The 13,398-nt window shown below is 39.8% G+C and overlaps 1 protein-coding gene across 1 annotated transcript in view; it reads left to right on the plus strand.

Annotated features, from left to right (window-relative positions):
- Positions 1–10,083, plus strand: part of KCNU1 (potassium calcium-activated channel subfamily U member 1) — a 144,955-nt gene extending 134,872 nt beyond the window's left edge. Inside the window, 3 exon segments of the mRNA XM_059384211.1 lie at positions 4,535–4,726; positions 6,578–6,711; positions 9,678–10,083. Of these exon segments, the coding sequence (XP_059240194.1) occupies positions 4,535–4,726; positions 6,578–6,711; positions 9,678–10,083 (732 nt within the window).
- Positions 10,084–13,398: the final 3,315 nt, after the last annotated feature.

Genomic DNA, 13,398 nt, shown 5'->3' on the forward strand with positions numbered 1-13,398 from the left:
TTCTGCCTCAGCTATTGAATCTTTAATGATTCATGGCACAACAAAATGAACACACTTTAATACTATTTGGATCTCCAGTCCTAAATCCCTGGCCATGATGAGCCGAGCTAGACCACTGAAAATGATCAGGTCATACTGCCCACTCTTGATTCCCTTGTCCCTAGGTCTGGTGGTACTGGGTCCACTTGGATCTCTAAAGATGGGGGTGACTTTCCATTGTCCAGCCACACAGAAAGAAAGAGCCCACAGGCCAGGTCTGGGCCTCCAATTCTATCATATGGAGTCTTCTGTGTACCATTTGATCTTGGCTGGCCTCCTGACCTTACATATGGTCTCCTGGAATTGAGAGCAGTAGCCTCAGAGAAGAGACCATTTATCCTCTGGCACTGAAACATCTGGGAGCCACCACTGTGTAGCTGCAGCATACATCCGTCCATACTCCAGTTTCTTTTCCATACATATTGGAGCACCAATATGGGAAAGAAAGCACAGCTCTTGGTCTTAAAGTTAGGACAGCAGTTGTGGGCTCCATGGCTATCACTCCCTCTAGCATATTCCCATGGAAGCTGCCACTAAGGATCATAGTTCTCTGCCTCCAGATCACACCCACAGGTCTTTTTCAACACAGACCTCAAGGCAACTTCTGCCAATAAATTTTCTTGCTAGAATAATGTTAATAATCATAGCAAAAGCTGTGATAGGAAGAGTAATTACATCTTTGAAGCACTTACTTTGGACCTAAGTCTTTGCTACAATACCTTGTTTAATTCTTCTTTCAACCCAAATAGGAGAATACATTATGAGCCTCATTTTACAAATCAAGATTCTGAGGTTTAGCAGGAGAATGAAGTGCCACAATTACAGCCCTTACAGATGACAAACTGGTTTTTGAACCCCACTGTGTATGATTCCCAAGTTAGACCTCACTGTCACAGTCCGCTGTCCTTCCAGAAAGCTCTTTCTGTGATTATGCGTATCCTTCCAGTGCACTGATTTTCAAGTTTTGCTTAAAGGAACCCGCCCCCTGGGTGCTCAGTAGGCGCTGAACAGACAAGCAGGGAGGGGCCCAGGGTGCACCTACCCCATCATGCCCCCTGCCTGCACCTGTCTCTTCAATCAAAATGACTGCTTTCATCTGTGCTGTGCGTGAGGCTTCTGCCTAGGATTTGATGTGAAGTAGGATTTCCGTTGTTAAGAAGACTTAGAAAACCACTCCCTAAAAGTTAGAATATATGACCAACGGAGAGGGAGACATAAAATGAAAGGACCAGAATCCTTTACTCTTCTAAGACAGATTTTCAGTTTCCAGTCAAGAATCCTGTATGAGAAACAAGAGTCCACCATCCCGCCCCATTCTACATGTGCTTTTTGTCCCATAGCTTCCCCCCCGCCAAAGAATACCCTCCAGGGGGTTCTTCCAATGTGCTGTCCAGCTCAATGAACCAAGAGATCTGTTTTCCACTGATGCATGGTCGGAAATTATAATTAGAGGTCTGTTTCCTTGATGCCTACACCACACAGGCGTGTATGGGGAATATAGAAGCATTCAGAACAGACTCCCTCAGGAAAAGGTTAGTTATCACCTCATCCAAGTCAGAAACAAGATGAGATCACCAGTCTTGACTCCGACTTCTCCCCCTTTTTCTCCATCCCCCCTTAATAAATGCAAAGGAATGAATGTGCACGTCCCAAGGATAGAACAAAGCCTGAATGTTACTAATATAATTAATTAATTTGTGATTGATTAATTAATTAATTAATCTCACAAATTAATGTGATTTGTGAGAGATACCACAGATGAGCTAAAAGTTAAAACACTTTGGGCTGCAACATTTTCTCACCCTGGAAGTCCAAATTTTAGTAAACCTGATTATATTAGAAATACTATCGAAGTTTAAAGGTCTTCACATATTTGAAGCACATTTCAACTTTCTTATTTTCCTGAGAAAGAAAAAAGAAAAGGAAAGGAGGGGGAAGAAGGGAGGAAAAAGAAAGATCAATACCATAGAACTCTGAATAATAAGAATATTAGATGAGCTCATGGAGTAAGGGTGACATGTAAATCCTTTTATTTTCCCCAATATAGAATTGCAATCCTTTTGATGTCAAAACTGAAGAAATGATATATTCAAAATCTAAGCCTCTCTCAGTTAAATATGTAAAGTACATGTTTCCCCAGAGCCCTTGACACCAGGATAACCCTAGAATTTACACCTTTTCTTTAATCAGTGGGGAATTATTCTAACAGCATTACGTCTAATCACTCTATACTATGGTCACTTGTTCTTAAACGGATTGTGGCTCAACCTGGATTTACATCCCCTGTTCATGCGTGGATTTCACGAGCTGATTCCATAAGCACACTTCTGGGTGGTAGCAAAATGGAACAGAGAAGTAAGGAGACCATCAGTCAGGGAATCTCTTCAGTCAGGATGTTGGAAGGAAAAGGCATTTGAAGTCATCTTTTAACCTAAAAACTATTTTAAAGCTTATTTTCCTGTTTCATATAGCTTATATTGTTTCCCAGACCCTCTTATCCCAATGGCTTCTACATTTTACCAGCAATATTTGTTTATTTGTTAAAAACTGACTACCAATTGCAGTCAATATTCTTACAGTTGTTGAACATCTGCCTTGTTCAATGTACCCCTGAGGGCATGAATATTAAATAGACAAAGTCTGTCCTCTGAAAGACCATATCATTTAAGGAAGTGCTGCCACAGAGGGTAATCTAAGCACCAACCAGTGTCAGAACCACCAGAGGTGACCTTTAAATTTCTGATTCCCCCTCCTCTCTATACAGTCTGATCCACTAGATCTTGGATCCCAGAAATCTACACTCTTGAACACCCTTCCAGGCGATCCCAATACATGAGAACAGAATTGCATAATGTGTGTGATATATCTCATTTCATCCCACAAACAATGCTCAAAGATGGTACTGTCATGTCAACTTTAAAGGTTATAAAACTTCCTGAGAAAATACATCAGTTGTTCAAAGGTACTCAGTTAGGACATGGCAGTCCCAAGATTCAAAGCCAGGAATGTTTCAGACAAACTCCTAACTAGAAAATACAGAAGGATGAAATGGAGCAACAGTCAGTGTCTGTGAGATCACCAAAAAAGGAAAACTTCTTTCTGATGAGACGACCAGCATAGAGTTTGCCAGTCAGAGGGCTTGATGAGTTATCGGTCAGATGTTCCAAAGCAAAGGTATGGAGGAGTGCATATGTAGCATGAGCAGCAGATAGACTGTCGTGCGCTGCAGGGCACGATTAATGGAGGGGATGATCTTGGTTTCACAGTAAGGGTATGACATTTAAGGTTTGAGGATGTGGGCAGCATGATTTGATTCATGTCCTAGAGAATCTCTCTGGAAACATTTTGAACATGAATTGCAAGTAAGAATAAAAACAATATAGGAAGACTAGCAAATAGGCCCCTATCATAATTCAGTCTACAGAAGAGAAGTCCCTGAACTTAGAGAAAGTAAATGGCAAAATTTCTATGACAGTAGCAATTGAGGTCATTCCTATTCTTTTTCATAAAAACAAAACTATTGACTTTTATATAGGTAATAGATAAACATGTAACTCCTCCTGTCTATTGGAGTAAAAGTCTAATTTAGATAAAATAAAATGTTGAAAATTTAAAACACTATGTATTCAATAGATTTGGGAAAATCTAATGGGTAATATATTACAGTGCTATTTACATGTATGCCACTGCCTAGTTCACACTAAATACGGTGGGAATCCTTTGGGAAAGTATTTTAAGAACATGGTTAGGGTTATTCAGACTCAAAGTATTTGCAAAATAAGAAGATGTCCCACATGTCCTCCTTTGGTTTCATTTTGATGCCAAAGATTCCAAAATTCTATTAATTTATTCAACACCTACAATTTGTATAGTACAAAAGAACTAAGGGAGACCTAAATATTAATAAGCCCAAGTCAATACCTGTCCTCATGTAGGTCACAATCAAAAGGAGGAGACCATCAGCCAGGGGATCCTTTCAGTCAGGACATTAGGAAGGAAAAGGCACTTGAAGTCATCTTTTAACCTATTTAATATAAGTAGACTCACATCCAGAAGATTCAGCTACAGATGACAGTAATAGTATCAGTAGTCCCCTAAGGAAAAATCTACAGAAATCACATTAAGTACATAGTTTTAAAAACATATTGATGATTATAAGGGTATCTGTGGCCCAACATACTTCTCTGGTTTTTTTTGGAAGAGGGGACATCCTTGGTGTTAGCATCATTACCCATTTTCTTCTTGTGCCACAGTGTAAGCCAAGAGGGAGCAGGAACTGGGTCAGTGTTATTTTCTCTGTACTTTGCCTAACCCAGTGTCCTACCTGAACTGAGAGCTTTTAGTTGATTTTAATAATAATGACAGACCCTGTTTTGCCTCACTGCGTCCATTTTAAACAGCGATGCCCCCTAAGTCTGCAAAACTTTACCTCTTACGTCCACAGTGTCTGTGCTCACTCTTCTGACTTTGCACGTGGCTTGTCCTTGCTTTCCAGGCCTTCTACAATTATCATGTCCTGGAATTACTTCAGATGCTGGTTACAGGAGGGATAAGTTCTCAAATGGAACAACACGTTGATAGGAGTGTCTGTGGGCTGACAAACCATGGTGCTTCAGTGACGTCTGAAAGAATGCGGTGTAAACTGGGGATTCTGTCCTTAAATGAAACTATTTTGTCAGACATTAAAGTGAGTCTACTCTTATCATAATAAAGGTTCCCTCTTCCTTACTACTCTGGGTTTCTGAAAATGATTCAGGCTCTTTGGGTTCCTAGATGGCTTAGAGCATAGAAATAATACCAAAAGCTAATAAAACCATGTATTCATAGAATATTTTAAAATTTAAAGTGCATTTTCATGTATCATATTTATTTTTTTACAACAATTCCGGGAGGCAGCTATTATTATCCTCATCTTCCAGATAAAAAAAATCCAAGTATGCAGGAAGCATCTGAGAAATATAATAACTTCGTACCTTAGCAAGTTTATTAATAATTATTATAACTAATATTTACTGAGCATGCTCCCTGTGCTTGTCTGCTTTGTTGTTGTTGTTTACTTAATTTGTCCAAGGATTTATATGGTAGGCATTGTTATTAATTGCACTGAACAGATCAAGAAACTGAGACTCAGAGAAACAAGGACTTGCCTGAGGCCACATCGTGTCCCACTGGAAAAGCAGGGAACCCTCCAAGGCAGTCTGACTCAGGCTCTTCTCTCTCTTCCTATACCTGAGCTGATAAAGAAATCTGATCATGTCAGTTTAAGTCAGGCAAAGGGTTTCTGTGTTTGGGTCTAAGACTCTGATTGGGCTAGCCAGGGGAAAATGCTTGCATTTTCTAAACCCACTGAGCTAGTGAGCAGTGGATTATGGCAAGGGGAGAAGGTCATTATGGCAAAGTCATGGGGCATCTGTGTGTTTGGGCAATGAGTAATGCAATGGGTCATATACTTATCAGTGCCTTTTGGTCTGGCTTTGGTTGACATTACATTTAGCCCTCTACCAGTGTCTAGAACAGGACATTTTTTTTATTAATTTTTTATTTTTTATAAACATATTTTTATCCCCAGGGGTACAGGTCTGTAAATCACCAGGTTTACACACTTCACAGGAGAAGAATAGAACAGGACATTTTAAGGACATATTTTTTGTTTGTTCAGAGGACATCAGCAAAGCCCCCTTCACATGGAGCAGGCTCTTCCAGGTCTCTGCACCTGATATGTCCTGATAGATACTGCCAAAGAGGGAAAAACCCCATGCTTTGTACATCTGAATTCCAGGTGCAAATAACATGGCAAAGTTCTCTTAGCACATTCTGGTCCTTTGCATTTCTGTGGTCCTGGGCTCCTCCCCTGAGACTGACTTGTGAGTGATTATAAGCCCAGAACAACTGCTGCTGGCAACCTCTTGTCAGTATCAGAGGTGACAGGAGACTGGGCAACATTGCTCTCCTTCCTTTCTCTACTTGAATCTGGTCCTCACCTTGTTTTCTACCCTAGCGAATCACATAATGAGACAAACTGTTCTCATGTGACTTCATTGAATCCATTTGCTGCTGCTTTGACCCTGCTGTCTACCCATCATGCCCTTGTTGGCTAAAGACTGAGAGCAGTGTCAAGAGGAATGCTTGCGACTATAAACTGTGATAGAGTAGGATGAGAAGATCACTCTCTGGAGGTCACTGAACATCCCAACCCATTATATAGATTGAAAACTGAATTTCCCAATATTTTACTAATTGTTACTTCTATAACGGTTACCAAAATAGCAATAGTAATAAAAACTAGATAACAACATGTATGGCATGCCCACAAGAGGCTCTTGAAAGTCCACAGTGATAAAAATAATCACTGGGATTAGATGCTCAAAACTTATAAACCTAAATTCCTACTTAACACTGCCACCATAAAAGATATTTGGAAATGGATTTTGGGTCTTCCAAACTTTTAGTGCAAGGAAAGAAAATAGCTTTCCAGTAAGTGCTTGTTATTGCTTAATTAAAGTACCAACAGACACATGTTTTTCTCTTTTCTCCCCAGCCAAGACAGACATTTGGGCAACTGTTCTGTGGCTCAATAGATAATTTTGGAATCCTGTGCCTTGGTTTATACCGCATGATAGATGAAGAGGAGAACAAGCCGGAACAAAATAGGGGAGTATGCTTGCTCAGAGAGTGCTACCCTTCTATCCAAACAAGAATCGAAGTTACTTTATTCAATATGAGAGAAGTCCAGAGATCAGGGTTCATAATTACAAAGAAGGGTCCAGGGGAAGCAGACAGTGATGTAGGAAGAAGGAACCTGGGTATAAATAACATAAATGAACTGATGATCTGGCTAATACTGACCATGTAAGGAGAATGGTGTCTGTGTCTCCAGTGAACTGTGAGATGTAGACCCAGACTTTAAATCGGGATTCTTTTGTAACTTACCTCTCATCCATGTCCATGTGACTTTTAAAAAAGATTTATTTATTTATTTATTTGTATTATGTTCAGTTAGCTGACCTATATCATTAGATCTTGATGTAGTGTTCAACAATTCATTAATTGAATATAACACCAAGTGCTTATCCCATGTGTCCTCTCTAATATCTGTCACCCAGTCACCCCATCTCCTCACCCCGCTCCCTTTTGTAACCCTCAATTTGGTTCCTGAAGTCCAGAGTCTTTTATGGTTTGTCTCCCTCTCTGATTTCTTTCCATTCAGGCTTCCCTCCCTTCCCCTATGGTCCTCTGATCTATTCCTTACGTTCCACATATGAGTGAAACCATATGATAATTGTCTTTCTTTGCTTGACTTATTTCACTTAGCATAATCCCCTCCAGTTCCAGCCATGTCAACGCAGATAGTAAGTATTCATTCTTTCTGATGGATGAGTAATATTCCATCGTACAAATGGACCACATCTTCTTTATCCATTCATCTGTTGAAGGACATCTCAGCTCCTTCTACAGTTTGGCTATTCTTGACATTGCTGTTATGAACTTTGGGGCGCATGTGCTCCTTCTTTTTACTACAGCTGTATTTTTGGGCAAATACCTAGTAGTGCAATTGGTGGGTATAGCTCTATTTTTAATGTCTTGAGGTTCCATACTGTTTTCAAGAGTGGCTGTATCAGCTTATCTATGAGACTTCTTAAAGGTGAAAGCCACTGTCCACATTGGAAAGATTTATTTCTTTTCTGTTGGACTCATTGGGTAAATGTTTATTGACTGGCTCATTTCTAGCACACTGTGTTTTACATGTATAAATTAGGGGAGTGATATGCTCAGATTTCAGTTGAAAGAGCAATCTGACCACAGTGTAGGAGAGCATAAAGGAAATGCATGTGGAGAGGAGGGGGAAAGAGAGTATACAATCTACAGAAAACACAATAATATATGTCCAAACTGAGATCCTCACAGTGGGATCGGACAGGATTCAGTAGAAGAAGGAGAAATTAAGAAAGAGTGGAGAAAGATTGAAGGAAACTTGTTTTCCTTTCTGAGGAGAACAAAATCAAGATACTCAAAGTGGGGTAGTTTTTTTTTTATTTTTAAGATTTTATTTATTTATTTGACAAACACAGATCAAAAGTAGGCAGAGAGGCAGGTGGAGAGAGAGGAGGAAATAGGCTCCCTACAGAGCAGAAAGCCTGACACAGGGCTCGATTCCAGGACCCTGGGATCATGACCCAAGTCAAAGGCAGAGGCTTTAACCCACTGAGCCACCCAGGCGCCGCTAAAGTGAGGTAGTCTTGAATGGAAAGAAGACTTTTCTACTCATCAGAGAAAGGAAGAAAAAGAATGTGTGCCAAGACAAACATAGCCATAGGTGAGGGCTGTACTCAAAGGAATTTGTGAAGTATAGGCATAGCCATTGATGAGATGATAGTGACACCAGAGTTTGAAAGAGAATGTGTCCTAAGTGCCAGACACCTAAATAAACATGGAGGTCTATAGATGACACCAGTGAATTGAGAGGGAAGGTGATACAGCTATAGAGCATTAATCACAAAGACGCTGAGGGAGCAGTGATGTTCTGGAAGCAGCACTGCAAAGCATGAATGATGCTGGTTTCTCTCTCTCTCTCTCTGCTTGAACTCCATGCCCTTGCTCCAACACCTCCAAAAAACCCATGGAGCTCTGTAATTGGGAGAATGTGCAGCCCATACTTGAGAGAACCCCAGGAAGGAAATGATATTTCTGTTTCAAAGGGAGTATTTGACTATAATAGGCCTTGCTCAAACTATTATAGACATTACAGGGGATTCAGTGGGAAAGATATAAGGGGGAAGATTATTCAGCAAAAAAGAAGTCAGAGGTGCTTTCAGATGGTTGTTCTGTAAAGAAAAGGTGACCATTTGGGGCAGTGATGAAGAAATGCAGGATAAAAACCATGAAAGTTTATTCTGCCTCAATGTTCTGACCTGAATGCTGGTGTGTTAATTAATTTAACTCACATTATTGAGGATTTGCCATGTGCCTGATACGGGGCTAAGATATCCTGCTTCCTGGGAAGTCATCTTATACAGTCCAGGCTCTTGGTGTTCTTTAAGACTCATTGACATTCACTATTTGCTTTCTAGTCAAAGTTTCAAATAAAACTTCAATTTAATATTCTTCCCCCTCACACTGGACACTCGACATTGTGAAAGTTGGTGACACAAGTATTAGGATAGGCCTAAGGTAGAATTGAAAAAGCTGGAAGTATGTAATACTCTGATTTTGATAAATCTTGGCCAAGTGCTCAATATTGGGATGACTGAATTCATTAGAGTAGTCGATATTAAAGGCAGGGAAACCTGGAGTCCAAAAGACCATTAGACATAAGTCAGTCCCCATCTCTATATATCCTTCTCCCATTAAAATGTTGAGCAAATCGCGGCCCAAGGAAGGGAGATGCCATGCCAAACCCAGGTCAGAGATTCTTGGGTTTGGAGGCAGGAGTAAATGTTAGTCTCCCGGTTACTAGTCTAGGACTTCTGTTGCCCTGTTCCAGAAGTATTTACTCTTAATAAGAAACCAATGAAGCCAAGCAGAACAAAAAACATTTCCTCCTCGGGCCCAGCAGAAAGACTTTCTTGTTTGGACCTTTGCCTGGAGCCACAACCGTCCGGCTGCAGAGGCTCCAGAGTCATCTTTGGCTTTTCTTACAGGTTTGTGATCACCCGGCCATGCAATACTTTTAAGCTCCTGTCCTCGGATCTTGTGTTTTGTGCCATCCCTTTCAGCACTTCTTGTTACAAATTGGATACTACATCTCCAAGTCCCTATGAAACGATAAATATAGTGCCAACATCAGAGAAAACTACAAACACAAATCAGTCTTCTACCATTAACCCAGTCAGTCAGACAACAACACAACCTTCGACGACATCCGTTCATTATTTGGAGCCAAAAACTAGTTCCATTAGTGATTCTAAGCAAACTGTATTGACTCAGAGCAGTAAACTACCATCCCAGACATATTTAGGTGAAACTGAAACCACGAGAGAAAATGCGAAGGAAAAAATGAAGGAAAGCACAGAGGAGAATGCCCCTGCTTCTTCAAAACCAAACTAAGGCCTGTTGATATTCTCCACAAGCTCCCAGCTCACTACGTATAAAGCATCTCCAGAGATGGTGACTTTGAACAAGAAAATAAAAATGGAAGCATGCCACTTCTGTGCCCTTTGGTTAGTGGTGGATCAGCAAACCCACAGTGGGGAAAGACAAAAGTCTGATCCAATCCCACTGGATCTAGAGTGATAAATAAAGAAATGCATAACGAATGCTCTGTAAGGAAAGTTCATTGCTCTGTGTCCGTTGTCCCTCGAGCAGGAAACGTTAAACTGAGCTGTGTTAAAGAGGTCCTTCAGTACTTGTTGGGTTCATCCGGTCAGGGTATATAAGCCATCAAGATTAAAAAAAATGAGAAGGACTTAGACACAGGAGATGAGGAATAAAGAATCTTACATTCTTTATCCTCAAGCAGGCAAATAGTAAACGAGTGTATTATCTCCTCCTTTTATTCCCCATTCATTTTCTTTCTTCATCTCTTTCTATAGAAGGTGAGAAAGAGCAGATGGGCAGATGTTGGTTTGAATTGGAAACCAGTCTGCGTATAACTAAGACCAGCACAAGAATGGGTATTAGAGTATCCTGGGATGGGGTGCCTAGGTAAAGTCAGGTAGACAGATATAGACAACCTCCCAAACTCCCTAATCTGAGAATAAAGACCTCATTGCATAAAAGGTATAAAACATCTCCCCATGTTCCAAAATGAACCATTTACTCCCAATGGGTTATTTGTAAGCAACACCTTCTTGTGTGACAGATACAACACAAGTAAAAGGAAAGACAAAATAATGAATCACTTCTTTTTTTTTTTTAAAGATTTTAATTAGTAGGCAGAGAGGTAGGCAGAGAGAGACAGAGAAGCAGGCTCCTTGCTTGTGGAGCAGAGAGCCAGATGCGGGGCTCGATCCCACAACCCTGAGATCATGACCTGAGTCGAAGGCAGAGGCTTAACCCACTGAGCCACCCAGAAGCCCCTGAATCACATTTCTAATACATTATTTTACATAGTGTTTATGATGTTCTTGACATTTTTAACAACATATTTTCTTATTTAGTATTACCACCATTTTACAAAGGAAGAAACTATGTCACCAATAGGGTTGCTGGATAAAAGAAAGGGTACCCAATTAAATTTGAATTTCAGATAATGAGTAAATTTTTAATATGATGCATCCAAATTAGTATACTTTGCTAGCAAGTGATCACATCAACATTTAAACCTGATTGACTTAACTCCAGCACTTACAGACATTCAGCATCTAAGCATACAAATAAATGAAACAAAACTAAAAGAAAAACAAAACACTCTGTGACACCTGGGTGGCTCAGTGGGTTAAGCCTCTGCCTTCAGCTCAGGTCATGATCTCAGGGTCCTGAGATCGAGCCCTACATCGGGGTCTCTGCTCTACGGGGAGCCTGCTCCCACCCCTCCCTCCCCCACCGCCGCCTGCCTCTCTGCCTACTTGTGATCTCTTTCTCTGTCAAATAAATAAATAAAATCTTAAAAAAAAAAAAGAAAAAACAAAAACAAAACACTCATCCACAGAAAATAAAATTTTATATTAGTTAAGCTTTGGTCGTAATAAAATTCACTCAGCCTATGTGGGGAAAAAAGGGAGTCATTTTAAGGAAAGTTGTTAGAAACAAAGGAAATTCTTTTTTTTTTCCTCCTCACTCTTTTAAACTTACCTGAGTCGTCTTCATCCTTCACTTTTTACAGACTTCTGTTTGTTTGTTTTTCATTACATGTGGCAAAATATATTTGCTTATAATTCCACATTTATAGGTAGAATTATAGATACATCAAAGATTTCACTGGCCTATCTCTGAACCTCAGATTCTAATTTCTGAAAGAAGATATGTAAGTGGGGTCAACTTTGGCTACCCTAGTGGGGTCGCCCCAGCTATCAGTGGCTGAGGAGCAGAGTGCCCCTGCTGAAGGACTTGTCCTCAGGGAAGAAGAGGAAGATGGTTCATTGTCTGGGAAGACATTCTACCAAACATCTACTGCAAAGGCAGTATCATTCCTTTCCCTATTCACTGGGCCATTTTATACACACAGCAGTGTTTATTTCTATTTAGTAGAAACAAAATATTTCTGAGAAAGAAAAGTGGATATTAAGCCTATGTTTACTTAAAATCCACAAGTCTGCTGTACACATATCAACCAATCTGATTAGCATCTCAGTCAGTTCTCCAAAGTAAAAGGGCATCTCACAAATGATCTCATTTCCAAAACAACAGAGAAATCAGAATGAGCAATTCTTTATTTTTCAGTATTTTAGGGGATTGGGTAACAGAAATGTGGCTAAAGAAATACTACACTATCATCAACGTTTGAGTACTTATATTGCCAGTCTTGATAAATAAAATTGTCAGAATACCCCTAGATTCATGTGCAAAGTGATTCCATAACTCCAGAAGGAAACACTTCACTTATAAATGGCAACATTTTTTAACAATTTTATTTATTTATTTGAGAGATAGAATGAGAGAGAGAGCATGAGAGGGGGAAGGGCAGAGGCAGAAGGAGACCCCTTGCTGAGCAGGTAGCCTGATGTGGGGCTGGATCCCAGAATTCCAGGAACATGACCCAGGCTGAAAGCAGTTGCTCAACCAACTGAGACACCCAGGTGCCCCTAAATGGCAACATTTTAATACAAGTCACAACACTAGATCCGTTGGCAATATAGTGGATTCTTAATTCATGATTGTTCAGACCTTTATTTTATTGAAGTATGGTTGACACACAATATTACAATAGTTGCATGTGTCAAACATAGTAATTCACCCCTTTATCCCATCCTTCTCCATTCTGACAACCACCAGTTCTCTGTATTAATGGGTCCATTTCTACTTTGTTCATTTGTTTTGTTTTTCCTTATTAAAATGCAAGTGAAATCATATGGTATATGTCTTTGTCTGACTTATTTCACTTAGCATGAAACCCTCTAGGTCCATCGAACTTATTTTATTTTATTTTATTTTATTTTGGTGACTGAGTAATATTCCTGTGTGTGTGTATGTGTGTGTGTGTGTGTGTGTGTGTGTGTACCCATATACACCACATCTTCTTTATTCATTCATCTATTGATGGACACCTGGGCTGTTTTTTATCTTCACTATTTAAATAATGCTGCAATAAACATAGGGTGCACATATCTTTTTGGATTAGTGTTTTTATTTTCTTTAGGTAGATATTCAGTAGTGGAATTACTGGATTATAGGGTATTTCTATTTGTAATTTTTTGAGGAATCTCTACACTGTTTTCTACAGTGGCTACGCTGATTTACTATATTGACTAAATCTTACCAACA

The sequence above is a fragment of the Mustela nigripes genome, chromosome 18, assembly GCF_022355385.1.
Source record: "Mustela nigripes isolate SB6536 chromosome 18, MUSNIG.SB6536, whole genome shotgun sequence".
NCBI lineage: Eukaryota > Metazoa > Chordata > Mammalia > Carnivora > Mustelidae > Mustela > Mustela nigripes.